Here is a 16,834-nt window from a genome sequence, read left to right on the forward strand (position 1 = left end):
ACTCCAGACCCTTCACAAAATGAAACAACTGGAGTTACAGCAGTGACAACTACAATCTTTCCACAAAATGATACAACTGGATCGACAGAACAGACAACTCCAGACCCTTCACAAAATGAAACAACTGGAGTTACAGCACTGACAACTACAATCTCTCCAGCAAATGATACAACTGGATTAACAGAACTCACAACTCCAGTCCCTCCACAAAATGAAACAACTGGAGTTACAGCACTGACAACTACAATCTCTCTAGCAAATGATACAACTGGATTAACAGAACTCACAACTACAATCCCTCCACAAAATGAAACAACTGCAGTTACAGCACTGACACCTACAATCTTTCCACAAAATGATACAACTGGATTAACAGAAATCACATCTACAATCCCTCCAGCAAATGATACAACTGGATTAACAGAACTCACAACTCCAGTCCCTCCACAAAATGAAACAACTGGAGTTACAGCACTGAAAACTACAGTCCCTCCAGAAAACGAAACAGTTGCTTTTACAGGATCAACATCTAATTCCATTTTTACTACCACATTTCCATCACCACCTTGCAGTAAGTAAATATTTGATATTGAATTGTAGAATAAAAATTATCCAATCAGATATAATGTTCTTGTTCATCAGTTATATCAGCTGCGAGGTAAAATCCCAGGATATGACTTCAGAAAGGGAAGCCTCATAGAACCACTGAAAATACATAATTATATATATATCAGTCAAGTTTCTACTCCTTGGTAAAGCTCTCCTGAGCCCCTGGGTGCCTGCCTACAGGAATAAACCACTGTCAAAGGTGGTTTTTCTCAATCTTATCCTGAAGCACCTTTATTAAATGCCTCCCTACTGCTCTGAATTTAGGATTTTCTGGTGGCATTTTAGTATTCCATCACCTGCTGATATCAGTATGAGTCAAATAGCAGTCCACATCAGAACACTCATATTTTTCCCATCCAGCCTCATCACTTCTTCACAATCTTAAACCAACACTGTATGATTCTGACCACTTACCACACCTTACCTGCAGTTAGAAAGACTAGAAGCAAGTGGAATGTTACCCATTTGTGTTTTGGAGCCACCAAACAAAGTATATTAACGTATGATTTACATTTATAGAGCAAAGAGTTTATTTCTGCTCTTGTGGGAGAGCAAGGCGAAAAAGTTAAATCAGCTCCAAGAAAACTCACAAAAATTTATATTGGTGTAATTGTTTATTTTTTTCTTTAATATTAAATGTGTAGAAGTGTAGAAGGGAGATGAACCACCCTCAGCTGTATGGAACTTTTTCACTTTGCAGTGCCAGTGTCCATCGAAATTCAGAATGTGACTGGAGAAGAAATACAACTCAGCTGGACTGGTGGCAGCACAGGCAGCCTCTACAGCATCTCCCTCATGGATGGAAAGCAGGAGATAAATAAAACTACCACAAAAGAGACAAAAGCTGTATTTAAATATCTACTTCCTGCCCATGCATACACCATATATGTGGGAGTGTCATCCTGTGCTGAGAATAACCGGACTTCAGTTACTGTCCAAACAGGTACTTCCTCAATCAGCCCATAATCTCTTTTTAATTAAAATACACACACAGTATCATGTTACAGTATCATCTGGATTTGATCTCATAGACTCTTGTTCCTGTAAGTCTTTTTTTTATTTATTTGACTCACAGGACTACTTCAATTCAACAGCCGTTTGCGAGAGCAAGTGCTGGCTCTGTAAAATTTCTGACCATGCTGTGTTGTTGAGCCAGAAAATTCTGTACAAAAGTCGGGATATTTTGGCTGCAAATTTAACAGAAAGTATTTTGGTAATGTGAAGTTCAGGTTGTACGTGCCTTTGTGAATGCAGACAGTCCTTAATCGTCACAGTTGTCTTTTTAATTTCTCCCTTGGATACAGACATTAAGACAGACTGTCTAATTGTGTCTCTGTACTAAAACTGGTTCTCAAGGAACACAACACATCATATCCCTCTAAATCAAGGTTTCTCCTTTTAAAGCTCCCCATTGCCATCTCCTCTTCAGCCAACTCCTTTAGACAAATCTTTTTCCAAATTACCACTTGGCACTGTATAATATTGCCTTTCTATCACTGGAAGAGATCTAAAAGTCAGCCCGTCAAAGGAAGCTACCAGGTTATTTTGGCATGATCCATATTTGATAAAACTGTACTGCACTTTATCATATTTTCCCAGTGGCTGAGAAAATGTTCACAATTTCTTTTAATATCCCTTGAAAGATCTAACTTGACTTTTGGCAATCGTTACTTTCTTCCAGCATTTCTTGACCTCTAACTGTCCTTGTTGCAACCCCTTTTTCAGTTCTCTAGTGGATTGTCTGATTATTCTCAAAACCCTTCTAGGGCAATTATTCTGACAGTTAACTGGGGGGTTCCTTCTAATGGACTTACCCTCTATCTTAGTCTTTAGGACCACAGAGCCAAGGAACTGTCATCATAATTTCCATTGGAATCTTTCAATACTTCAGTCCACTGGCTTTCATTTATTAGTTTCCCTACTAAAAGAAAAAAAAAAATTAAAATTAGTTTCCTGGATCCATCTGCCCTACCAGAAAAGTTCAGTAAAGACCAAGTCATTTGTATTGCATGTGAAGCTAAAGATTATGCTCAATTCTGTGAGGAGAGCTGGAGCTATACCCAACGAGTTAACCACATAAAACCTGTTGTGCCACCCTTAACTGCTGTTTTGACCCACTATAAATAATTCAGATTAGCCAGTCTGGACAGGCATTCTGAGGTTTTGAGACTCTATGATCCATATTGTTTCCAAATTAAATTCCAGATGACTTTTACTGCTGAAAACTCCATCTAGTTTACCTGAGTTGTACAAGCACGTAACAGTACAACCTGTATCTTTAGCTCTCATAAGAAATCAGGGTTCTCAAAGCTATTTCAGTAAAGCTCTCAAATACCACCTGCCCACCCACCACCTGTCTCTCTTTTGATATGCTCTATTTTTATAATTTGCAGTTCTAAGTTCTCACTGGGCCAAAGGAACTGCTGCTTAGGTGATTCCTTGGCCATGATTAAACACTTTCACCTATTCCACAATTTTCTTATTGGCAACAACCACACACGCACAGAAGTGATTATCTTGATTTTTAAACTTATTTCCCAGATCCTGTTTCCTGCTTCAACCAAGCTGAGTTCTGTTTACCAGAAAATACTGGCTGTTCTGACTTAAAAGACGTTGTATGCTCTGGTAAGTTTATAGAACTTTAACATTTGTTTATTTGTAACTACAGGATATTATTTCACAATATAGTATCTTTCCTGAGTATTTTGCCATCTGCTTTATTATGTTAAGTCACACAGAATCTGAAGTTCACACTTCTTTGGTAAAGAAGCTGCTTTCATCAAACTTCAGTGTCAGCTTTCAGCCCTATTTTTATCCTGGTCTTTTCTATGTAAAGCTTTCTTCTTTTGGCTTGGGGCTCATCCACCTACTCAGGAGGATTTAAACACACTCTGTGCCTTCCTTGCAGAATCCAGCAGACTGATGTTACTTCTGCTGAAATCAATGGGAGAGTGGCTGTTGAATTAGGGAGTGGGATGCACCCTGAATAATACAGGAGTGATGAACAAGTTGTGAGGAGTGTGATGGCTGACACACCTGAAGAGATTCAGCTCTGAAGGTTCCAAAGCCAGTGCATTAGACACACACGATACACCTTCTTATTATTTGATTTGTTTCTGTGTTTATCAATTAGTATTATAAACATACGAGGTAATAAAGTCCAAAAAGCAATTGTGGAGGGACATCCTGGGATTCACCTGATTGTTTCTTTTTTTTTTTTTTTCCCCCCAGGTAACCAAGCATTTGCCTGCAGGGTTGTGTTAAAAAACCAGACATTTAACAATGCACTTTATAACTCTGATAGTGAAGAATACAAAGCAATGGCTCAGAGTATCAAAACAGATGTAAGTTGATCAATCTTCTCTGTCAACATGAACGAACTAAGAAAAGGTTTGCTATGAGCAACCTCAGCCTCCTTAATTCATTGTTAAATCAAGACTGTGACAGGTGAAAAAGGTAATCCCTCCCTGATAAAACTGTGCAGGAAGCTCAAGGTTTGTCAAGGATAGACAGCTTGTTGTCCAGTGAGGAGGGGTATGTTCCCTAAGTCATCCTCAAATTAAAAATATTTAGAGAAAGGCGCTTAAAAATTCTATTTTTATAAGGACAAGGAACATCCTGTTCTTTTTATTTTCTCCCACCTTACTAAATCTATGCCTGTGGGATGGAAAAAAAGAATAGTACTCAAAAATAACATTTCAACACACACTTGGAAATATGGGACCTTTACAAGCATCTACTGCGAGTCCAGATCACTGGCAATTTGCTTCATGGTAGTGGCTGCAGGACTGGAGAAGGTATCAAAGGGTCCATATCAGGGGAGAAATGAGGAGAAAAAGTGGCACCTTAGAGCTGGTAAAGCTGACAGGTAGAAGCAGCAGTCTACCTTTAGCAGCATGTTAAAGAAAAAGACTAACAACTTAAACACCTCTCAGGAATCCTGATGTACGTAAGCCTGCTGGGAAGGTAAAACCACTGTAAGATTGGGGTAGACTTCTTTAAATAACTAATACAGAAGATTATTTTTAGTGTGATGATCATACCCTTTAGCTAAGAATCTCCACAGATTTCATAAGTGGTAATTAATTTGTTCTCACCACGCCAACTCAAGGGTAACCTTGTCTTATGACTGCTAGCATCTCCCTTTCATGGATAGAAGATTTAAAAGTGGATTTAAAAGGCTTCCTCCAACATGACTGAATGCAACAGGAATCCCTTTACAGGCTTTTAATAAGCTTTTCCCTTGTGCCACGTGTCAGCTTTTCTTTGAAAAAGGCAAAATCAAAGGGAGGTTGTTCTAACATGACTGGAAACACAGTCAATTTCTGTGTTGATTTTTTTTTTTTTTTTCAGTTTGGGTGTTGAACTATTTATTTTAAATTCCACGGTGCTCCGGAGTTATAGTTTTGAAATTTTACACTTTCACCTGCATAGGTCAAGTTTCCTATCTTGTCTGCTCACCGTGGCGAGGGAAAGAAAAGTATTTTTGGAGTTTCTGGCCAAAGAACTTAATGTAACATGTAGTTTGGGGTGGGGGTTTATCCCACAGAGAAAGATGGAGGTAGACAACTGAGCAGTGACTCAGAAAAAGGCTTGTTACCATCCATGAAAAATAGTAATCTTTCAGACTTTTCTGGTAAAATACCATATTTATCCACAGCGAGAAGATAACTTCTCTTACTGGGTTGAACCAAACAACTGATTTTCTGTAAAGATCAGTCCTGACAGAAACATTTCAACCAGTCTTACTTAACAGAGGAGACTGCTTGTTCTTGTTCTATATCCAAAATAAAGCACTGGGCAAGGCTGTACTTTCAGAGACATCGGTGCAGTTGATTTGATTTTGCTTGGTGTAATGGGATTACACTTGGTTTATGTCAAAATGACTGAGAGGCAAATCACATCCTTGTCTCTCTTTGCATAGTTATTCTGTAACATCACGATTTTGATAAAAAAATATGTTTTATACCTCTCACATCAAGTTCTGTGCTGGTACCGTGTGCAGGACCATGCTTGGAGTTTAGTTGAACGTGTTAAAAATGTTGGGGGACACTGAAGATAACTTTAGAAATTAGGTGCACTTATTAGGTGCACTTTGTAGGTTCCAAATTTTGTGCAGTCAGGGTCTCACATGGGTTTGTGGAGGAGGACAACCGGTTTCAATGCATTATTCATTGATAACAACCTTAACAGATTGGTGCTTGGGAAGTCAGACTTAGACTTTATACTTTCAATCACAGGCCACGCATTGTTCCAGAATCCTCCTTCAGTAAGTTTTTTATTTGTTATTCCAAGGCCATTATCCTGAAACAAAATGAATATCCTGATATGTGTAGGATGTGTGCACTCCTGCTCTGCCACAGTTGAGTGACACGTGGAATAAATACCCCCTTCAATTTGCACAGGTTGTTAGAGAAATGCGCCTCGAACTGAAGGATGAACGCTTCGACATCGCTGTGCTTGGGTTCAGACCCGGCAGTGTGATTGCTGATTTTATTTCTCTGCTGCCAAAAGAAGAGCCCGTAGATGTGAATCTTATACAGACCCACCTAAGTCAAGTATTAAAGCGCAAGTTTGGGAACGAAACTGAAGTAAATGTACAATGTAAGTGATGTTGAAACAGCTTCTCTGCGATGGTGTGGGGATTAAAGGGTCAGATCTCCTTCTCTTCACAAAAGCTGATAAATTAGCTTCTTTTTTTTAAGAGATTGAAGTACCTCAGATAATCTTTTTAAACATTCACAGAACACATAGTCCAGCTATCATGGATTATGGATCTGTTTTAAAGTGTCACTACACATACCCAGTTCCGGACTTGAAGGATGAGTTCTCTTCACATAGAAGGAGGGTTATGTGAGCTTTTCGTACCCTCCATGCTGGTCCTGAAAGATTGGCTTTTAATGGAGATGGGGATGAGGAGACTTTAAAATGTGTTTTAAATTTCAGCAGGTGTAGTGGCACCTGCAATACTCCTCCCTGGATAGAGATGTGATGGAAGGGTTCACCCCTTTTCTTGGGCAACCCTCAAAAACCTTTAGACCCTGCTTCCCTGCCCGGGGCAGTTGTGGATTTAGCAACACAGAAGTACTGCAGAGATGCAGGGAGGCCGAGAGGGAAAGGACAAATTGTGCAGAAGGACACACGTGCAAAACAGTGTCTGCTGTGCTCATGGGTGTGGTAATGTGCTTATTGCCTTGAGCTTCTATGGCTCAGGGGCTTTTCATGCAACACAGAGGCTCCTCCTGCCACAGTCAAAAACCTTCTCTTTTTAAGTGCTGGCCAGCACTATAACACAGTCTGTGTGCCTTTCCACCATTACTACACACATCTTTACCACACGTGCTTATGTGCTACAGGCCTTCCATTGCCTTTATCTGGCCATCAGGAATCTTTCTGGTTTTGGCCTTTCAGTTCAAAGACTTTGATTTCAGTGGACTGTCTTGTGGAGCAAGACAAGGGTAGGTGTTAGTACAGCTGGCAGACCAGCTCCCCATTCATTTCACAAAGTTGCTTGTAGAAGGAGTGTATAAGGAAAGTATAAGGAGGACTGTGAGGGTTAAATTATGTACAGCTCCATTTCATGGCCCTTTTTCACACCTTGGAGTGACTCCTTGTTGAGGTACAGACTGGAGTTCTCCCAGAAATCCTCAGAGCTGCTGTTTATGGATGTCACCAAGAGATTACAAGAACCCTCAGAGAGAGAAGGGTCCATAAAACTTTCTAGTTAGCAAATCTTTACTACATACAAACCCCATTATTAATATTATTCAGAAGTTTCAAAGCTGCCAAACAGTAAAACACAGCTGTCACATAGGGCTCCAAGCTTTCTTACACCCACTTTTTACTGTTTCTAGCTAACATTTCTAAAATGTGTTTTAAATTTCAGCCCTGTCCATTCAGTCACCAACTGACGACAGTTCTGGCTGGAGAGTAGCAGTGATTGTCCTTGGAGTTTTACTTGGAGTTGCATTAGTGCTGATTCTTCTGGCAATAGTATTTTACATCTATATGAGGAAAAGGTGGGGTAAATACTTGGTTGAACCACAGGACTCATGGGAACTTTTCTCTAAAAGCGCTTATAAGATGCACAATGTTTCATTTTTGGAATAAGGCAGAAAACGAATATGTTTGTCTTAAAATTCTATGTCAATTTTTTATATTAACTTAATTTAATTCTACTTGCTCCTTCCCAATGTCCATCACCAAATTCCTGATCTCCTAACAACCTCCAGTGAATCATCCTTTTAGCAGATATGGAGTGGGGAATTTTCCCCATAGTGGTAGAGTGAGGAGCAGAGAAACCTCTGTTCAACCTGTCCCCCAGAGGTATCACAATGACTCCCAACATCGATTTTCTAGAGAGAGAGGATCCAAACTACACAATACTTTCTTGTATTGTGTAGTTTGGATCTCAGAGTGACTAAGCTTGGTACCTGTGGCAGGTTACCTGAATCCTCAGCTGAGCCCAGAGTTGGGCTTTATGCACTTGGCCAAGGGCGATTCACCTCCCCTGAGGTTTGTATCACCATATGAAGATGCCTCTTTCTCTCCAGTGGCTGCAGAACAAGCCACTGGAGTTTGTTAGGAGTTTGAAGAAAAATGGGATGCATCTGGCTTATATGGACCTGCTGTAAAAGTCTCTGATGGAGCAGCAGATTGATCTGCAGGCTTCTGAATTCAAGGTTTCTTTAACTGTCGGGCTATGAAGAAGCAGTTGCCTTTCTGTGACAAATGTAAATCATGCTAAATACAGGTGTGGTTTAACAGCATAGCCAAAACATGTTACTAGATAGGTTAATCTGAGCCAAAAGATTGTATTAATCTATTTTTGCCTGGCAAATATGGTTGGTTGGTCAAGGGTGTGTCATGTAGTGCAATTTTACCTCAGTCTTGATAATCCCAAGGTAGAGCCCAGTAGGAGCAACCTGAAGGCTCCTGTGACACTGGAGCAGACCTTGTGCTTTAGAGCAATTAAAAGAAATGGCCTTTACCTGTTTTCACCACTGTTAGCTGCAGTCTTGGTGAAGTCACAGTCTGTTTATCCCGTGGTGTAGTTTTTCCTACTTGGAATGTGCTGAACAAATGACAAAGGGCAATGTATTGCTGTACATATTTTCAGTAGGGTTTATGTGTTTCATTTCAAGCCAGTTCTCCCTGTGTCTGTGTATTTTGTCAATATGCCTGTGCTGGGCACTCCTGTTGAGGCACTGAATGTCCTGTGATGTCAAGGTCCTGGCTCACACCTCCTGAACAGTTCAGGGCCTTCGTTTTTGGGGATTATGCTCTGGTTAGCTGGCACAGGTTAGAGAAAGGAGGTGCCTACAAATGTAGCACATTTTGGGACCTCAGCAGGCAAAGGACCTCAGCAGACAAAGGTGGTGGTGCCTGAGCAGTTCTGCTCTCCTCTAGGCACAGCCAATGTTCCTTTTTTTTTATACCTCCTTTTTCTGGGCAACAGTTCAGCTCCTCAGAGAACCCTGAAGAGGACCCTGGTAAGCAGATGGGTGAAGCCCTCTCATGTGCTGCCTCACTGCAGAAAGGCTGATTAGTTCAGGCTGTATCATGACCCTGCTGAGGGAAGTGCCCTCCAGCCTTGCTCCTCTGTCCTTGGCTTGGCAGCAGCGCTGCTGTGTGAGGCCAATGGGCTGTGCTGGCAGAGAAGGCAAGATTGTGTGAGCACTTTAAGGTGTCTTCACACACAAAGTTGTGCTGGTGGTTTATGTTCCTGTCTGGAACGTTATTTTTATTTGCAGGGACCTGTGAAACAGGGTTTTGCATGCTTTGCTCTCCTTTTGCTTCCGTGTAGTGCCAGCTTGGCTGTCCTTCTGATCAGGTCTGGGATATGGGGCCACAGCCCACCTCACTGGTGGAAAGTCAGTGTGATTAGCATTTGTTAAATTTATTGTATGTGGGTTCCAAATATAGCTAGCTCTGAGCAGTCACTCCACAATGTATAGTCTGTCAGTAAATTCAAGGTCTCCAGTGAGCTGTGTTGAAAATACAAAAGAGTGCTCTTGCTTATGTAAATACTGTTTCCTTTCTGTTTTGAGGGATCTACTTTGAATAGCAAATTCTTATTGTCATTAACCTTTCTGGTGTCCTTGTAAATAATGTTAAATAAGAACCATGTACAGCAGAAATCCTGGGATTGTTCATGAAAAATATATTTAATATTTTCTCAAAAATGCTTTACAAATAAAATCTCTTTTTTTTACAATTGTGCCTTCTGAAGGAATCTGTTGTTCTTATTTTTGCATGTAATTTGGAGCCTCTTCTACCTGCAGGAGGAGAGGGTGGTGAGTGCTGTCAACACTTGGTCCAGTATGATTACATAGAGAGATGATGTCTTTAAACAAGATTAAACAAGAGAATCTATATATAATGAATATAGCCCCTTTTTCCCTTTTTCCCAATAAAAATCCCCCTACCACCATACTGTGGTGTCTAGACTCTGAGAACTCTCTGAAAAGAAGAGCAGGAGGAGCCAGATCTCCCCTTTCCACAGGGGATCATTTCCTCACTTCCAAGCAGCATTCAGATGGGCTCCTCATGCATATTCCCTACTCAGAGAGACACAAGTCCAGCAAGTGGGACAGAGAAATAAATGGCTGAGGGTAAGATTCTCAGAAGTCTCTAGGTAGCTGACTCCTGTTGATATCAGTGGGTTTTAAGCAGTTCCCAGATCAGGGTCTCTATGACCGAGGAGAGGCACTTTACCTGTTTCAGACTCACTTTTTTTGCCCTGGAACTGACTGACACTATGACCCAGAAAAACTTGAGCTGCTCTGGCTTCAAGAGAGAGGAAGACCTGCTGCCTGAACAGCAGAGCTACACAAGTCTGGTTTCCTAGGGGTTGGATTCCTGCATGCTCTGTGCCCCATCACTGCTGTAACACACCTTCCCATTGCCGTGGCCTCCCCTGCCCCCAGTCCATGGTCATTCCATGGTGCCAGCTTTTCTCCCACAGTGCCTCCATTCTTGCCTTCTCCATCTCATCCTCTAAATCTGCTTTTGTAAGAAATGGCATAGTCTAAGTAAGAGCTGAGCTTTCTCTTAATACAAGCAGCATGAGAAGTCTCTGATTTCCACCATACTGCAGTGACCTTGAGACCTCTGGGCCTCTCTCCAGAGACATCCGTGTTGTTTCAAGTTTAACTGCTTGGACAAGAATTGCAGAAGTTTTTTGGAAGGTCAGCAGCTGGATAACCAGATGGGCTGGTAGAACCATTGTCAGCTCAGTCACACAGGTCTTGTCACCTTAGAAATAGTTTTTTTCAACAAGGACTTCTGGGGCCAACACCTTCTGGGATGTAGCACCATACTTACCCCTGGGGTGCTACTGTTGTTTCCCATCTGAGAAGCAACCTGGGAGCTCTCCTGCCTCCTGTTTCATTGAACCCTGATGTAAACCCCTCAGCATTCCACTTTGATGTAGGTGATTGGGGTCTCTCACCACTTACAGGGTCAGTCACGTGGGAGGAGAGGAAAATGTTTTCAAACAGAAGAAATTCTGCAGATACACGTGCAGAGGGGAGGAAGGTTCTGGGGCAATTCACCTCTGGGACTGCTGGGATTTTCAGCCCAAGGGAATTCTATACCAAACAGTAAAAATTAGAGGTAAATTGCTTAGGTTCATAAATTTGGAAGATAATAAAATGAGCAGTCAGTGGAGATTTAAGAATGTTAGAAAGCATGTATGGTAGGACAGCATGAAATATGTGCCTGAAAGCAGGACACTGACCAGCACACACCAACCAGAGCTTAATATATCCCCCATTTTTTGTAGAGACAGGAGAAATGTAGCCAGTTAATGATAACACATTTTGCTTATGTGAACCTCTGCAAGATGTGGCCTCTGGAGTCTTTGAGCTGGCATTCAATGGGGACTATCAGGTAATGTTCACCACACATTTTAAGCTTCTACCTTGTTTTGGAACAATTCCAGTATTTGGATGTTCCAACAGCTCCTTATGATTTACTTTGTAGTAAAAAATCTCATTTGTGGATCTCATCCTCCAGTGAGTGGTATCAGTCCCTGCTGCTCAAGCTTTTAGCTAACTTCTAAGTGCTAGTCACTGAACCTGCCAATCCCTTCATGCATGCTGGGATCACCAAGGTCTTAGGGAACATTGTGTTCTGTTCTTTTTGGAACCCATAGCAATGTCCCACATGACTTCCTGGTGGGATTGAGGCCCCAGCCAGCCTCTGTCCTCTGTCATGTCATGTGGTGGCCACAGAACTGATGAGACGAGACTCAAGTCTTCTGCTTATTTTTCAATAATTTCCCTTTGCCACAATTTATTATTCCCATTGCTGTCAATAACCAAAAGCTTTGCTCCAGCCTCATGGGTATGTTTTAGACCTTGTGGTGAAAATGATGGTGCTCTGAAACCAGGACCATGCTCAGTCACTGAACTACAGTCCCATGGGCACAGGCAGTATGGGACTGGATGTAGCCATGCTGTGGAAGAGCAGGTTGTGCAGTTGCCATCTTCTATCCAATTGGGATTATGTAGGCTATGCTAGGAATTTCTCTTAGTGCCCTTGTCATTGTGGACTTGTGATGGAGAGCAGGAACAACGCCTTGAAAGGGAGGAGAAAGCAACAGGACATGCTCTCAGACTTAATAAGACAGGCCTGGGAAACACTGGGAATGTCTTGTCTCCCCTGCTGTCCCCAGCCTGTGAGCCAAGTGCCAGAGGAACAGAAGGAACTGGTTGGTGAACACAGGGAAGCCACAGTGCCAGAAGTTCCCTCTGCAGAGAGCTGGCTCTACCCTGTGCTGACACTGGAATGAGAAACTAAAGGTTCTAAAGACACTCAAGTCAGACAAATTAGGAACAAGAGGGGTCAGAGCCACAGACTATCTAAGCCAATAGCATATTGTGCCTTACCCAAGCTTAGCTGCTTGCTTTCCTCTTCTAAAACAGCAAGAAAATGCTGTAGGACTTCAGCACATGCTAAATATTTGTTGGTCTATAGAGCAAGGAGTGCATGTGTGCACTCAGCACGGCCTGGAAAAATGAACTGTGGGATTTGGGTCTGCACAGGACCTTGGCAGCTGGTGCCTGGAAACGTGCATGAGCTGCTGAAACATCAGCCAGCAGCTCCTCAGGGCCACATTACCTGCACAGGATTATTGCCTGGCTTTACTAGGGACCATGGTTAGTCCTTATGACTAACTCTGTAATAAAAAAGCTGCTGACATCTGCTTTCAAGTGTAATAGTGTGGAAATAATCTAGGAACAGAAACATTACTGTTAGTAATCCAAGCAGACCTGTGTCATTTTAGTCACTGTTATGAGAGCTGGGCTGTCCCAGGGCATTGCATTCTGGGAATCCAAATCAATAACCTGTTTAGCTACCATTAAATGGATCGAGCTGGTGTATCCATCTGCTGGAAACACAGTTTTCCCTTTCTGTGCAGATCCAGACAGTGCTGCTGCTGAAAAGAGTTACCTTAAACATTTTTGCTGTATAAACACTGCCAATTGTTTCCAGTGTCAATGGGTTCTTTTAAGGACTCGGTTTCCAAATATCCAAGAAATTTAGGGCTGTGCTTAATTTTTGATGAGAAAGCTTGCAGTGAAAAGCTGGCATTTGTCCAGTTCACGTCCACTCTGCTGTCCCATGGCCCCAGTTAAAAGTTTGCCCTGGGGAAGTGAAGCTGTTTTGTGCTGCAGGTCACATCTCTCTTCAGTTGCTGCGAGGGACACTTGATCTTTGCATGGTGGAATATATGTGAAACGGGGAGGCTGAATGAATAAAACACTACATCTGAGCTTCCAAAAATCTTCCAAAAAGCTTCCAAAAACCTTGATCAGACATTCACGAAGGATTAGGATCAAGAAAGTGCTGCGCTGCTCAGCAGGAACCACCAGATAGCGCTCCCTGCACCTGTATCAGCTGCTCCAAGACCTGTTTGCACCAAAACCTTCAATAATTCCTGAATTTTTGGCTCAGTCTGTAGCACAGGGCAGCCTGGAAACTCGCTTCCCGTTCCCTGAAGTGGTTAAGTGCGCTTCGGTTCTCTCTTAAAGCCGTGTCTTCTTCTCCAGCACGTGAGCTGGGAGATGACCAAGTTTCATGACTCTGGAGGGGGGACATGGAACAAAGAGAGCCTGGACAGACAACGGGAGCTTCTGCTGCCCTCGGATCACCCTGGCTGTGTCCTGGCAGCAGCCTCTGTGGCCGTGCTGTCACAGGCATGAAGAGCCACGCAGCTCCCTGGTTACACACGCAGTTAAGCTCATGCGGGAATTACAGCCAAAAAAGGAAGGGATAAAGGTGTCTGTGGGATCTGAGTGTGACCCTACCTGTCTCTCAAGCGCCTAAACACCAGCTTAAAGCACAGCCCTGAACCCCGAGGAAACACTGGAAGAAAATGTTTTTGTTTTTCCTCCACAAAATTCCTCTTCCACTTGGTTTTGTATGTCCCGGGTTGGCGCAAGGTGAAGCGAGAACATCACAACGCAGGGAACCGGGAGCAGTCACCTGACTCTCCCCTCAGGCAAGGGATTAACGTGTTTGTTGGACTTTGCCAAAACCACTTTGTTATCGCCGTGGTCTGGTGTTGACAGCAGCTCCTAAACTTCTATTCATCTCGTCGCAACAATAAACACACCATTCAACTGATTAAAAGGCGAATTGTCTATCAAGCAAATTAAAAATCCTAATTTGATTTGCCTTCTCATAATCAGAAAGTTTAAGCAGAGCAAAGACTCTTTATTTTTTTCAGTTGTTTCTTGTGGAAATTTTTCACACTGAATTCACCGAATCAGCAACTTAAGTAAATTATTATTAAAAGGAAAAGATAAAATTTCACAAGCATGGCCAAATTATCTGTGTAAAGAACCACCCAATGAATCACAAATGTAATTAAATATTAGCTTTCAGCTAATTAAAAAATGTGATAGTCCAACTGTCATTTTCCCTGTCTATCACTAAGGTCATTTCACATGTCTAATCATTCCTCTTGTCTGAGGAAAGGGATAGCTGCAGAGTGCCAGCTATCAGTGAGCTTGAGCATCACATACAAGAGCCTGAATATGGTGCCAGTAGTTATCAAATACTAATTAGTATTTAAGGAGAAGATCCTTTTTGTTCAATTCTGCTGAATGGGGTCTAAATCCATGACTGGTACTCGCTGAATTCACCCCTGGAACAAGGAAATAAGAATGTATGAATGGTAATAGATGGTAATAAATGGGTGTGTCACTGCTGGATTGCTCAGTTTATAGGGCAGGTAATTTGCCATAACCCTATAGCTACTCACCAGTGAATAGCCCTACAGGGCCAAAGGGATGGGTGGAATAATCTCTTGGCTCTGCTTTCTGTCATTCCATAAGTGGACTCAGGAAGGACTCTCATCCTTGGCCAGGGGTGGGGATGGGTGCTGCCACCCAGCAGGATTGTCTAGGAGGAAGGAGCAGGAATCACAGCTTTGTCCCTTCCCAGAGGTGCAGCTGTATTTGCTGTGTGATGTTGTGGCAGGGGTGAGCCCATCTGTCATGCTTCAGGCTGGCCTCTGCTGTCAGCAGAGGAAAATGAGCACCTTCAGGACATAATTCATCTGCCCTGCTTCAGGTGTCTGCTTCAGATGAGATGAAATCACCCCGAAATGGCTGTTTCCCTCCACTGACTCTGAAGGGAATCCAGAGCAACACTAAGTCATAGACATCCCCATTACAGGACAGCTGTAGGGCCTCAGAAAAAGCCCCCTCCCCAGCTTTCATGACTTGGAAGGAGGCACCAGCTTTGTTCATCGTGCCAACACTTGGTGGGGTGGGTTAGGAGATCTGTGGCATTATAGACTTGGGAAAGGCATTATACTGGGTCATGGAGAGAGAGCAGCAATCTTTGCAAGCTTGGGGAGTTCAGCAGCAGCAGCAGCACATACCTGGGAGATTGTGGCTCTGCAGGAACGCAGCTGGCACAAGAATTTTTCTCTCTTTTTAAGGATGTTGCCAATAATGGGTCTACTTACCACAGCACCTTTCATGACTGGTGTTTTTCCTCCCCTCTTTGTTTGGAGTATCATGGAATCACAGAATCATTTAGTTTGGAAAAGGCCTCCAAGATCATGGAGACCAAGCTATGACCAAACACCACCCTGTCAACTAGACCAGAGCACTGAGTGCCACATCCAGTCATTTCCTGAACACCCCAGGAGTGTTCACCACCTCCTCCCTGGGCAGTCTGTTCCAATGCTTGACAACCTTTCTCATGAAGAAATTCCTCCTGATGTCCAACCTGAACCTCTCCTGGTACAGCTTGAGGCTACATCTTCTAGTCCTGAATAACTGTATGATAGGGATGGGTGTCACTAACAGGACTTTGGCCATAGGGGAAGACATGTGGGATGGCACATACATCCCTTTTGTCTTTCCATCCCATATCTCTCTCACCATGCCTGCCAGAATGCATCTTGACCCCAACACACACATGTTACAGAAGAGGCACTGTTGCCCGTGCCCTTGTCCCCACTGCACATAGAGCAGCAGCCAGGTCTTGTGTTTCAGCAAAGACTGGGCAGCCCAGGAGCTAACAAAGGAATGTGTGTGTGCAGATTATGTAGGAGGAGTGAGGAAGACAGAAAGAAAGGATTAAAGCAAGGATAAGCTGAAAATTCCTTTAATGCTAACTTAGTGCAGATGGGTAGAGGTAGGAAAACTAGCTAAGGGGAGTGGTGACTGCCTCAATCCTTCATGGCAGATCACTGCCCAGCCTCATGAATGTGTTGTGCCTCCTGCATGGAGCCCTTGGAGCAGGGAGAAAGCAGGGACATGTTATGACTGTGCAGGTCTGACAGGAGACACCTGTTCTGATTCTCACTGCCAGCATCCTGCCTGCCTCAGACAGGCAGCCGGCAGCAGCCAGTGTCTCATCTGATACTGTGATGGAAACCAGATAAACCCCTCCTCCTCTTGGTTTTCTTTTATTCTTTATGTAGGCACAAAGGCCTGTGGTTGGCCTGTTATTAATAATAAGAATGCTCCCACTGAATGCTCTCTGAAAAATTTCCTCAATTCTGGCAAAAAAATGCTGAAAAACTTAGTCAGAAGAGAGAAGGAATTTTCATTTTTATGCCATGCTTGAAAACTCATTTTTCTTCGAGTTGTTCACTCTCATGCCAGTAACTGGTTCCTGCTTTGCTGTAGCAACTCTGTGTTTGGGTTGTCCTTAATGCCTTTTGCAATATGATGGTGCAAATGCGTGCAAGGTA

At 42.8% G+C, this 16,834-nt stretch overlaps 1 protein-coding gene across 1 annotated transcript in view; it reads left to right on the forward strand.

Moving 5' to 3' along the window:
- The window catches only part of LOC108495304 (mucin-12-like), a 15,280-nt gene extending 5,627 nt beyond the window's left edge, over positions 1-9,653 (forward strand). Inside the window, exons 6-11 of the mRNA XM_017810872.1 lie at positions 8-571; positions 1,310-1,552; positions 3,151-3,234; positions 3,841-3,953; positions 6,015-6,213; positions 7,496-9,653. Of these exons, the coding sequence (XP_017666361.1) occupies positions 8-571; positions 1,310-1,552; positions 3,151-3,234; positions 3,841-3,953; positions 6,015-6,213; positions 7,496-7,719 (1,427 nt within the window). The 3' untranslated portion in view covers positions 7,720-9,653. The remainder of the gene's footprint in view (positions 1-7; positions 572-1,309; positions 1,553-3,150; positions 3,235-3,840; positions 3,954-6,014; positions 6,214-7,495) is intronic.
- The last annotated feature ends 7,181 nt before the right edge of the window (positions 9,654-16,834 follow it).

The sequence above is a fragment of the Lepidothrix coronata genome, unplaced genomic scaffold (assembly GCF_001604755.1).
Source record: "Lepidothrix coronata isolate B3197 unplaced genomic scaffold, Lepidothrix_coronata-1.0 Scaffold30, whole genome shotgun sequence".
NCBI lineage: Eukaryota > Metazoa > Chordata > Aves > Passeriformes > Pipridae > Lepidothrix > Lepidothrix coronata.